Raw genomic sequence first — 22,997 nt, 5'->3', positions numbered from 1 at the left:
CATATATATATATATATATATATATATATATATATAAACATATAAAGAGCAACACAAACCCATTTGACCTCGAAGAAGAAGTTCCTCAACAACGGAGAACATTTAAAAAGAAAAAAAAAAAAACCCACAAACACGTACACACATGCATGAATATATATATATATATATATATATATATATATGTGTTAAATAACTATGTGGGAATATCATGCCGATGATTAACGGCTGTTATGATGACGCAGACATTTAAAAAGAGTCAGTTAGTCAGTCAGTCATTCAATCAGTTAGTCAGTCAGTCAGTCAGTCAGTCAGTCAGTCAGTCAGTCAATCAATCAGTGCTTGTGCCTTCCTAATTAAGTAAAATTTCATATGACAATAACACAACACAACATCACAACGACGACCAACCACCAATAATTCCTCTTTAAATCTTTGTATCATTCATTGTAAGATTATTAACGCTACAAAGTTTTTTTGTTTCTTTTTACGTTTTTTTTTTTTTTCGTTGATCTGCCGGTGTTTTTGTTATTATTACAATGTTTGTTGTGGTCTTTAGCGTTTTGTGCAATTGTATTATTTACAGTTAATGTTGGCGTTAAGGCGTCTGGGCATGCGTGCAATCCAACAATTGAAAATTTGCACTTGGCTGCTTGCCGACACTAGTGCCGGCTCGCCCCAAACGACAAAGCAATGATTCATTCTCATTATCATGGAAATGCAAACATGTTTACGAACACACTTACACACTTATATAATAACAATGATTTCAATTATCTTGCATGTGTGCTCTGGTTCCCATTGTTAATTTCAATGCCGTAAGGTGATGAGTTAGGTTAGAGGGTCATGTAATAAACCTAAACCGTCCGACCACTGATTGAAAATTTAAGCGAAAGCAAATCTTTCTTAAATACGACTCGAACGAACGAAACAATTTAGCGATTATTTAATACACTCGTTTATTAAGGATCCAAAAAGGATATAAAGGATCGTGTAATCGATGGAAATTTTAGATGCCTTCGATTTCTGTGTAACTGTCGTAAGTGGCAGTATAGATGCCGAACCAACATGTCCGTGAGATAAATATTAAATATCGATTATGTTGGAGCTAATCTGCTTATTCTGGACCCATCGGCGCCAGTTGGGCGATCGTAACAAGACTTTCAAACCGAGCCATCAGACTCCAAACTTAAAAATTTTCAAGAAATTTTATCTATAGCTATATAGTGGAATTAATAGGGATTTTATGTGTTGTAAGCTCTTTTATAAATAAATTTTTTTCTTCTTCTTCATTTTTATCAAACTTGTTCAACAGAGCACTTGGGGTTTTAGGTATGTATTAAGCTGTTGCGGATATATGCAATACCTAGGAGGGCTTAAAGTAGGTCTACCTTTCATTAAGTTAACGGGTTCAGAATCATTGTCTGAATAGGTACATGATAGGCAAATGTGTCTGTCCTTCCGCTGGATATCCGCTTCTGTGTACTTGTGTTCAATGTACACATTGTGTACAATGTATTATGATGCAGCTTGATACACTGACAAGGACGCAAGTTGTTGAAAATGGATTGCATTGAACAATTCTCATTCCCAAAGACCTGTTCTTAAGGGGTCGTTGCGTGCAACAAACCGTCAATTTTGAATATTTCTCAACAAAAATTGAAAAATAGTTTTGTGGGGCAGTAAATAAATGTGGCATGTTGAGAGGAATGGGGCCACTTTTTGAATCTCTCCTACTCTGTACAAATTTTCCTTCAAACCATAATTTTCTACAAGACAATCTGCCAAATTAATTTAAGAAAATAAGTTTTCAGAACTCTCCTCACGAGTAAGCTTTTCGGTAGTGTACATCGAAAAAAGGCGAAGAATTGTATTAAGCAAAGTAGTATAAGGTAGTTACTAGTCGGCTCTGTCCAAATTGTATGAATTTGTGTCCATTAGTGTTAAGGACTTGTGTCAACTTTCAATTTTTTACTTTAATATTTGGAACCTGTGCTACTCAACAAGACAAAGGACCGACAGCCGGACGAAGCTGCTTTGATTTGGAATTTTCTATAGATCGAAAATAACTATTTTTCATAAGATCTGTGATGCATGTTTCCACATAGTAAAATCGAAATTGTGCATTTTCCATTAACTCGATCCTATCGTATTCCATTTAATAATCTTTTTTATAATATATTATATTGAGTATTATTTACATGTAATAAATTCTTATTATAAATTAAAAGTGGAAGGTCGTAATCGATACACTTGTCCGATGATGCCGTTTAACAACCCTGTTTACAAGTAGTTAGCGGGATATGTGTAATGTTAAAGCGAAGAGTAGACATTGTTTAAATGTGAAGCGTCACTCAATAAGTTCGTAGGATCATTAGTGATGAATCAATACGATTTATAATGTCAACCTGTTTGGAGTGACATCCGTTAGAACATACACGAAATTCAGATTTTTTGATTGTTTCACAAAAACAAATGTAACTTGTAAGCTAATATAATGAACTTTTGAAGACGGATACTGTCTCAAAATCATAGGGATTCGTCAATAGTGGTGACATCTCATTATGTTATTCTATGACCTTATTGGGTGTTGTGTTGTCAACTGGATAATCTAAGTATGTGAAACTTCTAGCTAAATGTTGCAAAGAGTCCAGGGGCCAGAGTTGAATATTCGTAATTCTTGTCATAAGTGTCCTTTACATAGTCGTAGAAAACAACTGGTCACCTTGAATGTGGAAACACATTTAACCAAGGAAATCTTACACTATGTCCGAGTTTATCATTGACTTAAAAATGTTTCTAGTTTATAGTCAGTTAAATGCCAACTTTTTCTTGGCATTTAGTACACTCCAGCATAGTAATGCTTTTAGAAAAGGCGGAAAAAGTTCGTTATGCGCCTAATCATTGTTTTCAGAGTTGTTTTTAGCTAGAACACACCTTTTTTCACACTTAAAGGATCATCATCAAGATTGAAATTTGACGATTTTTTAAACTCTTTTTAAGGCGACCTTGAATCTACTTCTTGAGCACTAGTCAATTGAATGGCACGGTTCCCCTATGGCTAATGAAATTTAATAAGAGATTTTTTTTTTTTTTTTTTGAATAAACTAAGCGATAGTAGCCTTTGCTGGTATATTGAAAACGAATTGCAATCAAACTGCTTGCAATTGCAATATTGAGGCTATCGTCAATGCAATTGTTTCATCATTAACACTTGGCTTTACATAACACTTCGACAAAGTTACAAGCCAGTTTGAATCAAATTAGGGCAGCAGTCTATAGTCTACCGAATGAAGTCTGCTCATATTTTCACATTTATTTCTCCATTTCTGCAACTTCTCACCTCTCTGCTAGTTAAAGTAAACCATTTCATTAAGAATTCGATTAGTACAAGTAGATGAGATAACATATTATTTCCGTTATCCGCAGTGAAGAGGTTAAGCAGCATTTCCGTTACGCGCAATTAAAAGGTTAAATAAACAAACGTATATAGAAAATACTTAGCTGAGTACTTACTTAACAATGTTTGGATGATCTGATGAATTCAATTGATTTAGTAAAGCAATCTCACGTAGTGTTGACATAGGTACACCGTTATCTGTCAAAGGTATGCGGATCTTTTTGATAGCGACAATTTTCCCACTATGATTATCTCTGGCACGATATACTGTACCATAAGCGCCTGTATATAGAGCGCATATATGTATCGATATACATATATATATATATGTATATATATGTACATATTAATATATAAATATACATATGACCAGTATTGTAGCGCAAAGTAAATCATATGCGTTTATTTCCCAGGAGAGTAGTGGTAATTAGTTAAACGAAATGAAGAGAAAACATGAAAATAAATTAAAAATAAAAAATTAAATAAAATAAAATATTATACAAAGAAAAAAAATGAATTAAATATAAATGAAAAAAAAAAAACATAACATAGAACAAAAACAGCAACAACAACAACAACAACAAAGAGGTCAATGTCACAAACGTTATATATGATATTAAAAGCGAACATTGTCTGTATTGTTCGCTATTTTTCTGTGTCTGGTTTTAAATCGCATTAAAAATGTTGATGATGCGATTTTAATTGTTGCGTACGTTTTAATGAAATTAACTACAATTGAAGTAATGACAGGCATTTCAACTTTTCAAGTAATTCTTGTTTATTTAGCAACAACATAACAATACGTTCCTGAAAAGGGAAATAAGAAAGAAAAGAATATAAGAAAAAGTAAGAAGAAGAAGAAGAAGAGGAAGAAGAATATCGGCCGCTAATTACTTATGAATTTTACTTCTTAACTAATCAAGTTCGTTTAACGTTTGCGAAACACTTTCCATCATATCTAAAGAGCTTTAACGATGGACGTATAAAAAACGTATAAAAAGCGAGAACGCAATCAGAGAAAGTTTATAGTTCCGCCTCACTGGCATTTCCAAGTTCAAGTAAACAATTTCGAATTGCTTCTAATTGGTTCAACGAGAACTGCAACACAATAGAAAATATTGCGCAGATATCACTTACCCAAAAGTGAACTCTTCATGAAGTTCTGTTTGAAAGTTTTTTGTAGTCATAGTGCACGTTGACCTACACGTTGAGTTACTCAATACTCTAACCATCCTACGGTTATTCATATAATGATCATTCAAAGTAAGACTTTGTATGGGAAATAACCCAAAAAATCGTTCAATCCCAACCATTTTCAATAGCGTACGTCCTTGGGTCAGAAAGCGTAATCGTACCAAATTTCGTTACCATATATCAAAAATTGCGGCCTGTAGATTGAACCCAAGGAAACAGGGTTGACAGACAGACAGGCAGAGATGCATTTAGATCGACTCTGAATCGTTTGGTATAATAAAAGGTACGCCTATCTTAAATCCTTCTGCGTGTTGCACATATCCGCACCAATTTAATGCACCCTTGTACCACAAGTAGTGTAGGGTATAAAAATGAAGCGCTCGGGCAAGGCCGGCTTTCAAGTAAAAACATTAAAAATGATACCTTGTTATACCCTACACCACCTGGGGTACAGGGTATATTAAGTAATGCGGACGTATTTAGCACGCAAAAGGGCTTTTAGATAGACTCACCCTTCATTATAGCGATTGACTCAGTAAATGATTCTGATTCTGGGTCAAAACTTGTCTGTCCGTCTGAGGTCTGTCCAGGTCGTAATTTTTAAGATATTTTGATAAAATGTCGTATACTGACATACTTTGACCCGAGGACAAAGTCTATTGAATGCGGAAGAAGAAGGGCTTAATTTTTATTTGGGGAAAAAAATGAACGGTAGGGAGTTTGGATCACATAGATCTATTTTTTTTGACCCTAATATATATAGACGTAGCTCTCACATGCGGGCTTTCGTAAAAGCTGTGGCTTCGCTTGGAAATAGCGTGTACTGTTTGGCGTATTACTACCAAAACGAGCGACTGACTGTTCTAGGCAAAGTGGCGTAGAATATGTAATGATTGGCGTTATGTGCGAATATGTAATGATCATAACACCCTCACTTGTTTTTATATTACATAAATTGATTCGCTTTTTATGAGAATTTTTATGTTAAGACGGATCTGAAAACTGGGCATACGTAGTCCAAATTTTTTTATTGTATAAGTCAAATCAATATTTTCCCTCAATTTTCAGAAAACATTTTTTGTAAGAACCTTTTATTTGGGAGGAAGTACAAAAGTCGACTGGGTCTTTTGCACATGCGCCACAATACTACTCATTTTTTTTATATGGAAATAATAAAATTCGTAAATTTTCTTCGTACAGCCACTTTTTCTAAATACGGTTTGTTATGAGAAATAGTCATCAAAGTGGTTCAATGTAATTTATTTTCGCATTGGGCCAAGAAAGGCCTTATGAAAATATCCCGGAAACAGCGATCTGGAGAGTAATTGTGTGTTTAGTTACGTCTCCGGAAACGATCACTGTAACACATTTCATATATTGCGGATGTTTCGCAAAAGTTGACCTAACTTATTATGATTATCTAGAGGAAATAAAACTTGTACCGTTTGATAAAAAATGTACAATTTTTCAATAAAAACCTACATTCTTCATCAAGCTTACTACATCCTGCGTGATCTTTGGACTGCTTTTTGCGCCGGGAACCACGATTTTGTTGTAAATCAAGTTCAAAAGCTTCCTGAAGAAGATCACGTTACGAATGCGTTTAATTAAGCGGATTGACGGTGGCTTTATTTGGATATATTTGTACGGCTTGAAAGAAAATCGGAAGAAATCGTACTTTAAAGGAAGGAAACCTTCGAAATCGAAGACATAAAGATAATGAATTATGGCAAGCGGTTGAGCAATGGCTCTTAAAACAAAACTCACAATTTCAATGCGTGCTGCTTGCCTGACGGCAAATAATCACCGGGTCACCTTAGTTTGATGCATTTTGATATTTATTATCAGTTGTCACATAAATTTAATCAATAAGTGTTCAAAAAAGATGATTTATTGTTTATTTTATTAATAAATAAATTTATTATATTGGAGCAAATTAATAAAATTTAAAAAAAAAAAAATTAAATTTTTATTTAGAAAATTTTATCATAAATCAACATTGTCGCATTTTAGAAAGAAACACTTGCTCAAGCAAAAATATTTTCTTTATATATATGCACGCATTTATTTGTATTTATTTAAGCTACCGGAACAGAAAAAGATCGTTGGATATAGTTTTTTTTTTTTTTCATTGTTGAATTTCACAGTTCTATTGTTTTCATTTATGTTTTCATTCCGTTTTGCAATATTTGCACATAATTCATGAATTTTGCAAAATCAATACAAACACAGACTTGTTTAGTTAAAAATCATTTGGAAACAATAATTATCGTAATTAGCAGCAATACTAGCATCGACTATTAACAGAAACTTTAGATATTTTTATGTAAATAATGAAAAACTAGATTTAGAATCGTTTTCATTACATTCGATCAGAGTTGATTTTTAACGTTTTTCCAGAGTTGCATTTTTGTTAGGATGAAAATTTATCTAAAATGAATGAAGCGAAGAAGCCACGGAGTTCTGGGGTATCACAAACGTTATGCGAAACTCGCGGCATGAGACGCAATCACTTCGTTTTTGGGTAATTGTTTATATTTGGAACTTTATCCTTGAAGGACGATTTTTTTTCATTGAATTACACATTTCTATTTCACATTTCAGTAATACTAAGATCGGCTATTAAAATTTTAGATATTTTTGTAAATAATGAAAAACTAGATTTAAAATGGTTTTCATTACATTCGATCAGAGTTGATTATTACCCTTTAGCCAGAGTTGCATTTCCGTTAGCATGAAAATTTATCTAAAATTACTAACGCGAAGGAGCCACGGAGTTTTGGGATATCATATATTTTTTTTTTATCTTTGATTACAGTTGATCTTTAAGCTGAAGCCTTCAATAAAGTTAAAGTTGACGGTGATCAGCTTTAAGATTTGCTTTAATCTTGTAGACTAAAAATAGAATTTGCTTTTTTAAAGGTTAAAGTTATTGTTGCAAACAAATTTCAAAGAATATATGTTACCTAACCTATCAGTAAAAATGAACTCGAGTATAAAGAAAATATTTTTGCTCGAGATTCATTCATTTCTGTTTAAACAGGAGTCACATGATTTACGATCTTGGGTAAGCTAGATTGTAATACTTGTGTTTGGGTTTATAGCTGTTGATCAGCAAGCAATGAGTTGACAGCAGCCGATAAAATACTTATTTTCGTTATTGTCGAGTGAAAAGTTGCTCGACGATAAAATTTCCGTTGAGTAACATATTCAGCGGCAAATAAGCTAAACATTGTTATGGAAAGCACATATTTGATACAGTGAATAGATGTAGGACGAGTATCATATCCCTAATCATACTAATGACGCAAATGGCAAAATGTTAGGAAAAGCAAACAATTATTTTCGATGCTTTGATATGCTGGTGCCATAAAATAAAGGGATATTAGAAAAAGGATATTGATAAAAGAATTTTTAGGAAATAACATGCTACTCAATAAGTCTTCGGCCTAACAAATATATGGTAACATTGTTTGCAGACCCGTGATTTCCGGATAGTGAGTCGAAATTGTGTCAATCCTGTCAACCGTGTTACGATATATGGAGCAAACAACAGCGTATATACAACAGATATATATATATATATATATATATCTATATATATTTATTGAGAAAAGTTTGCACAACACGTATTAATCAGAATATTTTCCACCATTTCCTGCAACATTTTCCTATCTTAATGGCAACATCGTTATAACGTAGCGAAGAAACGAAATCGATTTGGGACTTCTTCAGCATTTCGTAACCCTATGCTAGCCAAGCCATTCTGCATCGATCTGAACAACGGGTAATCAGAAGATGCTATGTTTGGCAAGCACGCTGGGAGGGACAGAACTTTCCTTTCGGATTGCAACAGTGTATCCTTGGCAAGTCTTGCAACGTATGGCTTGGCGCAAGAAGATGACTTTGCGTCTGTTAACTGCACCAATACACCGTACAATTTGTTCAACTGACATCACTCGACATCTGCAATAAAAGTTTCATTCGGTTTTAACAGCTCGTAACACACTGCACCTTACTGCTTCCACCATATGCACCTTACGACCACGAAGTTTCCGCTTCGGTGTCGATGTGGATGGATTTCTTGGATAACCGTATGACCGTTTTCGTTTGGAATGGTCATAGTAAAGCCATTTCTCATTGTTTGCCACAAACTCCACTTTTCTCTCTCTTCTCTTTCTCTTTCTCTTTCTCTTTTTTGCCCGGCAAGCAATGAAACCGCGATATTAAAAGGATTCGCATCGTAGCTACTTTCTCTCTTTTTGGATTTTTCCCAACGCATGTAAACATTTAGAAATAGTTGATTCATCAACTGCTAAACTGCCGGAAAGTCCTTTATGAGTTTGTGCTGGTCTGGTCTTTCGTCCAATAAGTTTTGCAATTCATTGTTTTGAAACTTCTTTCGCTCATCAGACCATTCTCTGTCAATAACATCGAGAATTCGCCACTTTTAAACTAATGAAACCAAAAACCATAATTGTGCGAAATCATGTGCGTCTCAAAAAATACTATAATCCGTCTGTCTGTCTAATACTATTACTAATACTATACCAATGTCCGTCTGCAAATCGTCGATTCGTGCAATTTGTCGATCATTTGTATAATTTCCGAGTTTGGTTAGGCATTCATGTTTGAACGATAATTACGTAATAGCGGAATAATTCAGACACATTAGATAGATAGATTTAAATGCCTTTAAACTCTTCTTTCAATAAACTATACTAGTTGCAAAGCTAACCTTAGCTAACCTCATTTTGAATACTAAAACCAATTTAAACGTAATAGTGAACATATTGTTACGCAAATATCCTGTTTACATAAGCAAGTTATCATTATCCTGTTATTCGCAATTAATGTGTTTTCCGTAATCTTTTTTCTTGGCCGAGAGCTGCATGACGCGCCATAAATGTGCACTTGGGTTTTCCTTCTCTTTGTTAATCTTTATCGTCAGCCGCTAGCTGCATGCCGCGCCATGAATATGCACCAAGTTTTTCCATCTCTCGGAAATTTATTTTCTGGGCAAAATCGATTGGTTAGCATGAAACTAGAATAGGGATTTTCGTAACAACAATTAAGATTTATATCAGAAACTGCGATTATGGGGAATCTTCATAAATTACGATTTTTCTTCTTTACTTGCGTTACCTTAGACGAAGCTTGGTCTAAAGCTAAAATTCACTTGCCACTGATCAGCACTGAATATTCTTTAAACTGCATTGTACTGTTTGGTTGATTGTGATTGGATCTTTTATATAAAGAGCTTAGTAATCTAACTTGGTTTCTGTCATTAAGGAGTAAATATTAAACGAGCGGCACAGTAATCGTCCTCATAATACGGTAGATTAGCTTCGCGTTACAGAAAAACGCGCTCGCATGACCGCGTATAGCAGACTATGTGCAAATGCTTCACGTTTAACTTTTCATTTTTATTACATGTTTATTCGCTCTCGAAGCCATCTGAAATAAGTGACAGTACAGAAATATAAGGTGGGAAAGCTCGTGGGGAAAACACACGTTTTCTATGGGGAATAAGATATCGCGTAACATGGAAACGCGTTATAAGAGTATCGTGTTATAGGGGGGGATTACTCTATATCAAGTTGTCGTGAATGGCTTATATGTATTATATAAGTTGACTGAGAAATGCATGTGCAGAAATCACAGATACTAATGACTTTTGTCAAATTCTTTTAATACATCAATAATCACTTAACCGTCGCTTACTTTCTGTCATTATGTGCGAGATGAAAAATTCTCGCTAAACTTCACTTATTGTAATTATTTTAGCCAGAGAACAACTTTTAAAGCTAAAGTCTTAAAATCCATTGCATCTAAGCTATCCATCGGCTTTATTGAAAACTATACCGCGCACCATAGAGTTGTTAGTCGAGATTTTTTGCTTACTCGGCCTCTCAGACAGACAGAATTTATTTCGCTCTTACATAATATTAATTCATTAAATATATTATAAAAGATAATTTTATGCTTTAAAAATCTAAACTAAATTGCGCAAAAAATACATTAAGTCTTTCCTCTCTCGCATAACTCGGGGAATCCCACTCATAAAGGCATACAATCGACATAACCTAATTAAATTGTGAAACATATAACGCAACATCACAATGCATGCTTATGAGAAGTGAGAATGAAAAAATTTATAGAAAGATCATAAAAAAAAAAAAAAACAAGTAAGAAAATTAAATTCGGTCGGGCATGAATTTTTTATACTCATCCCCGCTAACCTAAAAAAAAGACAAAAGAAGTAGAAGAACAAAATTTTCATGCTCTTTACTATGGAGTGAGCGCAGCTGATTTCTTCTATTTTCAAAGCACAAATTTTTTCTCGCTTAGGCAAGTGGGCGTTGTAGGCATGTCCATTCCAAATTCTTTTGCAAATTTGTAGGCGATACCTTCATTTTCGCTAACAGAGAGAATGTTTACCGCAAATACTACAGAGTTGCGCAAATAGACATATGGAAGACGGGCAGGGCAGGTGCATTCCAAATTTGAAACTGGCTATGGGACTTATGTTGTTAGGTTGTTTCTTCGCGTTATAAAGGAATTGAAAAAACAATTAAAGTTTGATACATTATAATATTGATTGGGCGTGGTCAATTTTTTCCATTTTTGTGCACAAATACCACAAAAGTGAGCATCGCCCACAGAATATTCGATCAAATTTTCGTACATTTATTTGCTATGGTTTATGAGCATAGAACATATAGAGAAGAATAGAAAAAATCGTTTACTAAAATCTAACTTGACTTGCGATTACTTGGCAGGCAATTTTATAAGATCTTTTACCTTGATGCTGTGGTCGATTCCAAAAGTCATGGCTTTCATTCAGAACTTTGTTTACATCTTATTGATGTCCTTAATATTCATTTATTCGTGCAAAAAAAAGAATGTTTTCTGTCTCGATTACGAAACTTACCAGTGCCAATGACGTTGAGCTCCTCATAATTGAAAGGTTTGCCATCATTAAATGTTTGTTGTTGCTGTTGTTGTTGTTGTTGCTGTTTTATGAGATGCTTCGAAGTCATTTTTTCGTTTATTTTTATTTACTGTTTACAATCACTTTTTTTTTTTTTTTTAAATTTTTTAAAAAAAAAAAAAAAAAAAACCTCCAACAAAATATATATAAACACCACACACGATTGCTCTTTATTAATTTTTTCTTTTAATTTATGCATTGAAACACATACTAAATAAATAAATAGTAAACATTAAAAAAAAAAAAAAATTTCTTTTCTGAAAATATTAAAAAAAAACGAAAGAGAAGTAAAAATAAAAGAACACTGTATACACACATAAGCCATATGCGGCCACGAAAGACGCGAACGGAAGCACAACAACAAAAAAGGTAAAGAATTATGGCATATGTATGATTACAAACAACTGGCTTGTGGGTATGCGTATGTACACATGTGGGAGTAAAGAAAAACAAAATAAATGAATAAAAAGAATTTCAAAAAAAAAAAAAGAAAATTTAATAAAAAAATATATAATAAAATATATATATATATGAATAAGTAATATTCCTTTTTTAGGGTTACCAAGTATTCTTTACAATAACTTTTGTTTTAAGGACATAGGTAGCATTGCCAGTTGGAAATTGTCAAATAAATAAATTTGCAATGAAATCATTTTTTTGCTTAGCATATAATTTTATAGAAAATATTTCACTTTAACAGAATTTGTCTTATATACATGGAAATGGAACATATTTTATCACTCTGTGCTCGTAGAGGAGAAAGCAAGAGAAAACAGTCAAACGCGAGAGTGTAACAGTTTTGATTAAAAAAATGAAAAGCAAGCCACTAAATCATAATAATCAAAGGTACTGTAAATTCTTATAGATACGCGCGCGTCTGTGTGTGTGTGTGTGTGTGCGTGCATGCATGTATGGATCGTGTATGTGTATGCAATGAGATAAACTATTATACTAACTAGAACTACATAGAGATTGAGAGAAATCAAAACAAAAACACAAGGCAGTAGTACAAGAACAACTACAACAAATAGGCAACGAGCTAAAAACATTGTATATAGAGAAAATACTACGAAATAATATAAAAAAAACAAAAAAAAAAAAAACAATAACAACACTACAAACGAAGCTGTCTATATAACTGTGTGTGTCGATTTATATGTTTATGTTATGTATACTTTCGCCAGAGTCTATGTCTACAAGTTTTGGGTGACAGAGGTTAATGATCTCTTAATGATGATTTAAAAAAACCCAAAAATCAAATATATTTCTAAAACCAAAAAAAAAAAAACGTTTTACTCTTGCCCAAGAAAAACTAAACACGTTGTTTTTTTTTTTTTTGTGTTATATATGCACGCCTGTAGTTGGTTTTGTACACATAAAGCTTGATTGATAAATGGTAAATACAAGGGCACGTAAAAATTTTATGATGCTTTAAAAAACTAAAAAAATAAAAAAAACAAAAACACGTTGTATTTAATAAAATTTGTGTTGCTATTGTTATTTTTGACTTTTTTTTTTTTCCTTCCATATACAAAACGATTTGCCGACTAAGTTTCGCATATATATATATATATATATATATATATATATATAAATGTATATTTGTTAGTTAAACAATTGTAGATGTGTGCTATGAGATGTGTATACGCTATATACCAAGAGCCAATTGACTGCCATTAACAATGTTACCATACCAACAGTATGTATGTATGTGTGTGTGTGTGTTTGTGTTTGTGTAAATCTCATATATACACAAACACCTATGCATACATACAAACACTCTACGGAATTTGTTGCCAGTTAAACGTTTCACACACTGAGGAATTTGTTCCATAACATTGTAATAAAAAAAAATATGCTCATAAAATTTAACAACTATAAAATGAATTATATTTATATATAGACATATATATACATATATATACGCATATATATATATATATATATATATATATAAACATAAATATGTATAACGTTTGTGTGTGATAATAATTAATTCATTCACTAAATCAACGAAAAAACAGAACCGATACCGGCCGGCCGGTCGCTGATTAAAACATATCTATAGTTAGCTAAGTGGCCGCAACTAGTCAGCCATAGTCGCAACACCACCATCACCGGTCAACATAGCACATAGCACATATTGCTCTGACGTTGCTTTATTTATTGAGTTTTGTTATTGTACCAAACCAAAGCTTTTTTTTTTTTTCTTATTTTTCTTCATTTTTTCTTTTTTATTTTTCAAGACAATTTTGTTATCCATTGAATTAGCAGCAAAAACACTTAGCTGTTATCGTTGTCGTCTATGTGTGCTATATATTTATTGATGATGGTGGCGGCGTTGGTTTGCTGCTGCTTTCTTGCCTTCTATATACAACAATAAGTTTACTTAACAATACGAAAAACGCGTTTTTTTTATTTCTTTAGTTAGTACTCATAATTTCTTATGTAAATGTGTTTGTATGTGTGTTTTTTGTACAAAATTTCTTCGCTTTATTTTCACAAATAAAATTTCTTTGTTACACTTTAGTGCTACTTTAGCAAATTTCTTCTTTATTTTTTTGTTTTTTCATACGAAATATATAGCGGTTAAGTAATATTCATTATAAATGAATTTTTTTTTTTTTGTTTTTGCATGTAGAAAATTCTTATTTATTTTGGCTTTTTTTTATTCAATAAATTTTTTAAAGACGTTGGAATTTTATCGCGTCGTCGGCACCTAATAGCTTACACTGAAGGAAAAATGCTACCGAAGAGTTACTCAACTGTCAAAATCAACGCCGTGCATGGAAACTACTTCACTCACTCATATACATCATAGCACTCAATAGCGCAAATGTACGTCAAGACAAAAACAAAAATAAAACAAAAAAAAGCATTTTTTGTCTTTTACATGTTTTTTGCTTTTCACTACATAATCACAAAAATACAGCGAGAGTAAGTCCGTTAGCTGTGTGCTCTCCAAAAAATAAAGGGGGGATTTTTTAATTCAACTAACATAATCCTCTAATGTTAACGAAATATATATATATATATATATATATATATATGTGCATATATGTACAAGCGAACCAAAAGCAACACACGATCACAGCAAATACAAAAATCAGGAGTAATCTGTAAAAACAAAATATGCAAAAGCAGACAAACGCAACCCATGTTAATATAACATCGTACGTTCTCTTTGTAATTGTCTCACAAGCTGGTAATTGCTTTAACATACTTTCATACAGAAAAAAGAAAAGAGGTTAGGCAAAACGGTATAAAGAATTGTTTGATTGTATCATGTTTGCCCAAACATTTCTTAAGAGAGAATAAATGCAATAAATGCCACCGTTCTATTCTATTGGCAGGGGACAAAACGTAGTTTTAATCAAACTTCAGAATTTCTTTTAATTGTTGCTTCGATATTAGCTTCGAAAGCAAGAAAGTTGCTGTCCTTCTTTTAGTAGTGGGATTCATTATTGATAGACAACGATAAACATTCATGTCAACATTTTACTGTGGATGTGGATAGTATAACAAGTAAAAGGTTTATGACTTGGCTATAATATCCAATTAATTTACTTTCCAATATATTCCAAATCGCGATCCACTGAGAGAAGTGGGAATGAAAGAGAATAAAAAAGGAATTTTTCCCCTTTGAAAAAATAAATTCCATAATAAACTCTTCGAAATAGGTAATTTTGTTTAAAGGTTCTATTCTTGGCTAAATAACCATGTTAGAAAAGGAAAATATTGTTTGTAATATGTGGAATATAAAGTCACTTCAGCTGTTATGGTTCCCCTTTAAAGGGAAAGAAAATGTTAAATAAGTAAATTAACATTAAAAGAGGAGTACAAAATGAACATTTAAGTTCCAAATAAAAGATTACAACATATATTATGAAGTAGAAGCTGTTGCCTTTTTTTTTTGTAAGTTTCTGTTGTTATAGATATGTTTTTTCTGTGGGACTTTTTTACAAAAATCAGTTGGACTCTTTTTAAGAACATTGCGATTGCTGTCGTATTATGCCGTTTAGCTATTTTAAACAAACAAAGTTCTTTACCTTTGCGCAGCTACATTCGAAACTACAAGCAATAGGTAGATAATATGTTTGAATTAGTTTTGGACGGAAATGTTTGCGATCATTTTTTCCGCCTAGGATGAAGGTAAAATTTGTTGTCATTCTTCTTTATATCGAATTAAATTTCCATTCGTCTTCTTATTAGGGCACAAATCAATACCTTACAGAGTAAAGAACTTTTCAGAAGTTAGTGAGCGATTTTTTTAACTTTCGTAAAATATGGCTGAAAACAGCTCGGTATTAATATGGTCCTCCTTTTTCCGTTACATTTAGTTTCGACATAGGTCGAACGCAAACAATTTGCTTAAAGGATTTTTTTTTAAAGGTAGAATTACTTGAAGATTACCTAATTGCTCCGTACGGTATGAAAATGTGGGTCGCCTAAGCTTTAGTAAGAAAAATTTAAAAAAATTTGTTTCCATTTAATGGAGTCATGATTAAGATATCGATGTATATAAAATTTGTTTTCTGGATTTAATCAATTTTCTTGTCCTTTCAGTTTTATTTATTCACTTTTAAAGTTCTTTTTTCTATTTTAACTTAGTTTAAAGAACTTAAGTCGTAGATTCATTTGTAGTCCTGGGTTATATAAATGAGAAAATAAATAAATAAAACTTTTTAATAAAAGTTAAAAATTTGTTTACAGAAAAGCTAATTAAAAAGAAATATTTAGAACACTGTCTCTATATATCAAAACTAAATAAGTTTAACAAAAACTTTCAATGTGCATGGGAATGATTTCTACGATTTAATGGACAATTGTATATCCCAAACATCTCCAACTATTTACATTTTCCCTTCTGCCTGTATGCTTAAATTCAATGTTATCAAGCTTCATGTTAAAGCTTCCATTCCACTTTCCATTTTCTATTAAGAACATTTTTTTAGACACATTCCCATTCGATGAGAATGTGATGATAGATTGAGGGAAATTTGAAATAAAAGTAGAATCCACATAAAAATACGCAAGAAAGAAAGAGACGTATAGACGTTAAATATATATCCCCTAACTATTTCCTAAAGAATTCCCTATGAAGTTCGATTATTGTTGCGAGGGTTTAGAACTTGAATAAACATTTCGGAGATCGGAGAAAAAAGGAAATTTTATGTATTCCAATTTCAGGGGTATGTGGAATATACTGTTGCACTTAATTGTTCGGTTCATATGCGTTCACAGCAATGTTAAGCGTTACTCTATTTTTCATACTGCTTGGAACATGGCTGTAAGAGGAATTATTTATTATAGTTTTTATACTCTACACCATTTTTGGTACAAAGGTATGTTAAATTTCTATGTACGTACGCAACACCCACGAGGATTTAAAAAATTATTTTTTAAATCGATTTAAGCTTGATTGTCCCTCTATCTGTCCGGGTTTTTGTGCCGTGAAATATACCCATCTTTTATTATCGATCTAAACTCACCAGTCCGTCTGGATCGTCTCTTGCGTTGACCCTACAGATTGCAATTTATGAGACTGATTCCCTTATACGCCACTATATGAGAGTTAATATAGAGTATTTAATGCTGGGCCCTAATCCACTATAGGGTTTTCACTTGCTTATTGTATTCTCATTTAGATAACTAGGTAGAATTACTAGCAACTGTTGGCAGATTATTTTTTTCAACATTTTTCCAACTGTATTAAGTTAATGAGCCATTATTTGCTTTTAAATTTTGCATATAAGAATAATAGCGGAAAGAAAAACAAGGCTCATTATATACATAATATCCTACACCATTTTGCTTAATGCAAATATTATAGGGAATGTGATTCAATTCCAAGCATTTGCAATAATGTCCCTCATTGCTATAAAATATATGTCGGTGTAATAAATAAAATTTCAACAAGGAACTGTAGGGTGAACGCAAGAGAACAAGACGGACTGACCAGGCAACAAACAAAGGGTGGGTCTATTTCATGGCCTTGTGAGTCTTACATGCACTCACATAGATTTAGCGTACCTTTACCTAGCAAGTGGTGAAGGGTACACAAATGCGTAAGCGATTAAAAGATTTTTTGTTTATTTGACAAAATGGTGGGTCGACCTATTTAATGTTTGCGACGTTTATTAAACTACTTAGACATTGCTATGGCAAATTCAAACAATTTACGTTCATCACCCGGCAACCTTGAAATTCTATAAAGCCTTAAACATAAGACAACAGTTGAATTTTTGCCTTCTCGCTAACCGTAATACCAATCGAATGGATGTTATAGAATTTTTGGGGAACACGCAAAAGAAAAACATTAAAAATTCCATTCAACAAAGAGTAAGCGCTTCTCCTCAACATTGAAGAATGATTATCTTTTGTTTTTCCTTTTTTTTTTCTTCAGATACAAGAAAAATTAAAAGATTATGAAAAAAATTTAAAAAGAAGACAAAGGAGGTGATGCTTAAATGTTATATATATATATATATCAACATGCGATTAATAATAATGCATAATGACTTTAAGATTAAGAGATCTTTTGGAAGCCGACTATATCCAGTATAATGAAGAAATTCTTTGGCTGATTAATGAACGGGTGAAGGAATCTTTTCAGAAACGCATTGAATGGTTGAATATGCAACGTTTAGAAAGGGAAAGAGCTGAAGTGGAACTATTGAAATTGAAACAACAGCAAAGAGAATTGTAAGCAATTCGAGAGAAAGAGAATATAAAAATTATTATCTTTATACCCATCACCGAAGGATGAAGGACATATTCATCTTGCCAAAACGTCTGCAATGCCCAGAAGAAAGCTTTAGCTTCAGATTCTAAATGGGCTTAAGCGAGGCCGTCTGTCCCTCTGTGCACTGGGTGTTGTAAACATTCTCTTGACCGAAAAAACGAAGCTATCGGCTTCAAATTTGGCCGAAGCTTTGGAAGTTCTTGCACGCAAGTTGATATTGCAAATGGGCCAAATCAGTCGCCGGACATGTCCATAGCGCCATGTAAACTGGGAACACCTCTGCTTTTCAAAAGAAATGAAAAATTGGTTTGTTGCTCATTAGTCGTAAAACATAGCAAATAAATGTACAATAGTTTGATAGCATACTCTGTGGGCGATGCTGTGACATTCGTGCACAAAAATAGAAAGAAATGACCCTTGGCCTACCCAATATTACAGTGTATCGAAATTTAATTGTGTTTTCAATACCTTTATAACGCGCAGCGACAAGCTTCAAAAATGCCATAAAGTATATAATTTCGTGGCCAGCTTCAGATATGGAATGCACATAAACATGTCTGCCTATTTCGTCTGTCCATACGTCTTTTTGCGCAACTTTGCAGTACTTGTGGTAAACACTCTCGTGTTAGCCGAATGAACTTTGCAAAAGAATTTGGGAGGAACACGCCTACACCGCCCACATGCCTTTACGGCAAAAACTTTTACTTTGGAAATAGAAAAAATCAGCTGCGTCCACTCCACATTATAGACCAATGAAAATTTTGCTCTTTTACATCTTTCGTCTTTTTATGGGATAAATGGGGTGATGGGTATAAAAGATTCGGTTCCGATCAAATTTAATTTTCTTCCTTTTTTGTTTTAATTTCAATAGAGAAAATTGCGAGAAATGGCGTCATTATCAGACGAGAGAATTGTTATTAGAAACGAAGGAATCGCAATTATATCAAATTGAGGAAAAGAAAATGCGTCAAGAAAACGAAAAATTAATTGAAGACATGTGGGTAACGGTCATGGATAGAGTAAGAAAAGAAAGGGTAAGAAGAGAAATGCAAAATTTTGTAAATAATTGCATTAGCAAAAAAGATATGTCATTACACTCTCCGTGTCAGCTATGGAATAGAGAGGACAGAGAGAAGAGAGGAGAAGCTTACTGAGATGAATTGAAAATTTTCATTCCAGGAATATCAAGAATATTATGAAAGTAAATTACGTCATGTCATCTCTGGATTGGATCAAGAGAAAAATCAGAAAATTTCTCAAGAATTCAAAGAAATGTGTCTTCTTCAGAGTAATCAACTGAAACAAGAATCTCAAGCGGAGTGAGTAGTGACATATGAATAAAATTAAAGAAAGAGAAAAATAAAAACTTATTTATTTATTTGTTTTTGTTCTTATCTAGAAGTCAAAGGTTTGCCCAATTGGATGCAAGAAAGCGTAAAGATGAGAAGCTCTTGGATGTGATGAAAAAACAGCAGCAAACGAAAGAGCTGGAGGTAGGGATAAGCAAATATCTTTTGTTATTTTCTGATTTAAATAAAAACATTTTATTAGCAACAAATTTTAGAGAATTCTCAAAGAGAATATTGTTTAAAACGCAACGAGTTGACCGAGGATTTGAAACAACAATTCGTAGACAATCAAGAACTACTTAATGATTTGCAGGAACGTGAAAAAGAAAAGGTACAGTGATGTAATGCAGGATTTTTTAGAATTCTTCCTCTTTTTTTTTGAAGCCTTTTTTTAGGTTTCTGCGAATGTATGTAAAGCACCTGGAAGCACTTAAGATAGATGCACTTTTTTATTACGCCGATCGATTCTAAATCATTTTCTAAATCAATTTAAGCTTGTCCGCCCCTCTATGCGGCTTGTTTTCAATTTCAGAATCATTCTCTGAACCACTTTTTGTCCGGCCCCCTGTCCGTCTTGTTTTCAAGAATTTTGTGCTTTTCTTGTGAGAGGAGGGTTGGCGAAAAAAAAAAAAACAAAGAGAGAAAGAGAGAGTGTGAGAAGGGTAAATTGATGAATAGATAGTCAGATAGATAAAAAATAGAAGGAGCGGGGAAAAAAGAAAACGAAGAATAGAGAGAAAAATAAGGTAAGACTAAGAGTGAGAGAGATTGAGGGATTAGTGATAGATAGACAGATAGGTAGATAGATAGATAGATGGTAGACAGATGGACATACAGGCAACAGAGATAAGTTAATATTTTCTTAACCCAAGTTTTCTCCGGGCATGACAATTTTTTCTCTGTCCGAGCAAAGAAGACGACGATGCGGTCTTCGGCTGTCCTGCTTAGGAGTCTCTGAGAATTATGCTTTTCAGATCTTTGAATTTACGTATACGGGAAAACTGAACGAAAAACGCCATATTTGCCGGAGCAAGGTCACACGAGAGCGATATATGAATGAATAAGACCAGGGACTTGGGATGATAGAGCAAAGAACATCGATCCATAAGGGGTCATTTTGAAATTACGCGAAAGCGGCTCCGGGCTGGCTTCGGCCAAGAGCCGCATGTCCACTAGTTCGCAAAGCGTTGCTATGGCGTCTACGAAAAAAAAAATAGGTAGGCAGGTGTATTGGAAGACGAAGAGAGAAAAAGATAAAAAGAATGTGTGTGTGTGTGTGTGTGTGTGTGTGTGAGAGAGAGAGAGAGAGAAAGAGAGAGAGAGAGAGAGAGAGAGAGAGAGAGAGAGAGAGAAAGAGAGAGAAATGAAGCAAAGACAGCAGAAAGACGAAGAATAATAGAGAGAAAACTAAGGTGAAGGAGAGGGTCTATTTTTTTGCATACTTCATCCCAAGCAAATATTTATTATGAACAAAAAGTAAGAAAAATGAAATAATTACCGGAAAACTGAACTAATTGTCTCCACCTGCTCCACTTGCTTGTAAAAACTCATGCATATGACCTGAAAGCTTTTTCTAGAAAATTCTGTTTGCTTGAAATTTGAAATATTTCCTTCTCATTATCATTAATATTTACATTCCAAAGCAAACATAACATTTCTCTTAAGTGAAGTCTTTAATGTCGTTTTAATTCCTCTTACTTTACTCCTTTCTCTAAATTCTTGTAACTAATTTTGATTTAATGAATGTTTTTTTTTGTTTTTTTCTTTCATATCTGCATTTCTTCATTTGCAGATACGTAACAACGAATGGCATAAGTGTTACTTGGCATATTGTCTAAACGAAAAGAGAGATAAGATTAGAGAGGAAGCAGAATTCAACGAATTATATCGGGGAACTGGTTGTGTTTTAGTGGCCAATAAAAAGCAGCCATACAGTAAAGCTGTACGTTAATGAGATCTACGAAAATTTTTAAATATTAAATAAAAGAAAAAAAAAAACATGCATACGCGCAAAGCAAAGTAGTAGTAAAGACTTAACGTTTATTACATCGGCTATGTCAGAACTGTCGCGTCGACCTGAATATGGTACAATGATAAATATCGCTCTTTATCACACAGTCGATGTATTTGCTCTAAAGTTGAACGTGGACATCTCCGTTGAAAATGTTTCATTCCAAAGCGCCCGATACGAAGCGTTTACCAGCGTCCACAAGAATGAGGGATGGTTAGGAGGTTTTACGCCTCCTGAAGTGTTAGGATGAGCTCAGGCTGAATTTTACCTAATCACCGCTCTAGCGGTTTTGCGGTAACGACAACTATCACAAAACAACCGAAAGAGTCTTTCCTACCTTTAGGAAGACGGAGGAAGGCCAAAAGGAATGAAAAGAAAACTTTTCGTGATCCGCTGACAACAGTAGTACTTTTGAATGATTCAACAAAGCGGAAAGTAAACAGTCTAGATGGGCTATACTTATTGTCGGATCTTTCATATCGTACCACGAATTGTTGCTACCATTCCCAACCCCTGCGTCCGGCAGTCCGTCAGTGCGAAAGTGTCCACGCAAGTTCTTAGGTCATCGAAGTTCGATTAATCTTAACTTCTCATATTATCAGCCTCTATAGGCTGACTATATAGACAAGATCAAAAAGAAAAAGAAACTTCTCCCAGAACTCTCCTTGATCTATTATAAGGTGTCGAGGTCGGCAGGAAGCCGCAGAGCGTACATTAGTCCCAGAATTAACTCAGAAGACACTTTTTTTTTAAGATGTAGGCTTTATTCATCAATATAGTTTCCTTCAAGAGTATTACAATCGGTTGCAAGTTTCTCTGATATTTCGATGCATTTGTTATAGAACAATTTGCCAAGAATGTCAAAGTTTCCGTAATGATTTCATCACTTCTTGCTAGAGCTTCTTCAGAAAAAGCAAAAAAATAACAGTCACTGGTAACCAGATCTGAACAAAATGGTAGGTGAAGCAGCAATATTGCCTATGTACGCATCGACTTGCGAACATCGTATTACAATTTGTTCCACTGCGAGTAAACGTTTTACTCATTGGGGAAACAGTCTTCTCACGACCAACGTGAGCTTGCCTTTTGTAGTCCTTAGGTTGTCAGCCAACTATCTCTCGTAACAGTATTTTTCGCTTATCGAATACAATCTTTGAGGATTTTTTGCAACCCTCCCTGTTCGGCGTCCAATAAGTTCGCTGGTTGATATCGGCATCTGTACGACTCCGATGAGCATATGTTCGTTGGTGAGAAATTGCAAGAACTATGCAGGATATGAATGCATTTTCGTCTACGCCTCAAAGAGC

General features: G+C 33.6%; 2 protein-coding genes across 3 annotated transcripts in view; one reads left to right on the top strand and one right to left on the bottom strand.

The window, feature by feature from the left end:
- Window positions 1-11,648, bottom strand: part of LOC119638637 (cyclin-dependent kinase 4) — a 15,576-nt gene extending 3,928 nt beyond the window's left edge. For both annotated transcript variants that reach the window (XM_038035534.1, XM_038035535.1), the window contains exons 1-2: window positions 11,526-11,648; window positions 3,514-3,679 (exon numbers count right to left, since the gene is read on the bottom strand). In XM_038035534.1, the coding sequence (XP_037891462.1) occupies window positions 3,514-3,679; window positions 11,526-11,634 (275 nt within the window). In that variant the 5' untranslated portion in view covers window positions 11,635-11,648. The remainder of the gene's footprint in view (window positions 1-3,513; window positions 3,680-11,525) is intronic.
- A 6,213-nt stretch (window positions 11,649-17,861) lies between these two features.
- LOC119638597 (probable serine/threonine-protein kinase irlF) lies at window positions 17,862-21,940 on the top strand. The gene is made up of 9 exons (XM_038035464.1): window positions 17,862-17,927; window positions 17,992-18,044; window positions 18,114-18,290; window positions 19,202-19,364; window positions 19,510-19,649; window positions 19,730-19,823; window positions 19,882-20,010; window positions 21,472-21,621; window positions 21,695-21,940. Exons 1-9 carry the CDS (start codon window positions 17,862-17,864, stop codon window positions 21,938-21,940), a joined length of 1,218 nt encoding a protein of 405 aa, XP_037891392.1.
- The last annotated feature ends 1,057 nt before the right edge of the window (window positions 21,941-22,997 follow it).

Source organism: Glossina fuscipes, unplaced genomic scaffold (assembly GCF_014805625.2).
Source record: "Glossina fuscipes isolate IAEA_lab_2018 unplaced genomic scaffold, Yale_Gfus_2 91, whole genome shotgun sequence".
Lineage (NCBI taxonomy): Eukaryota > Metazoa > Arthropoda > Insecta > Diptera > Glossinidae > Glossina > Glossina fuscipes.
Note: the sequence above shows the minus strand (reverse complement) of the source record. Positions and strands in the feature narration are given on the sequence as shown.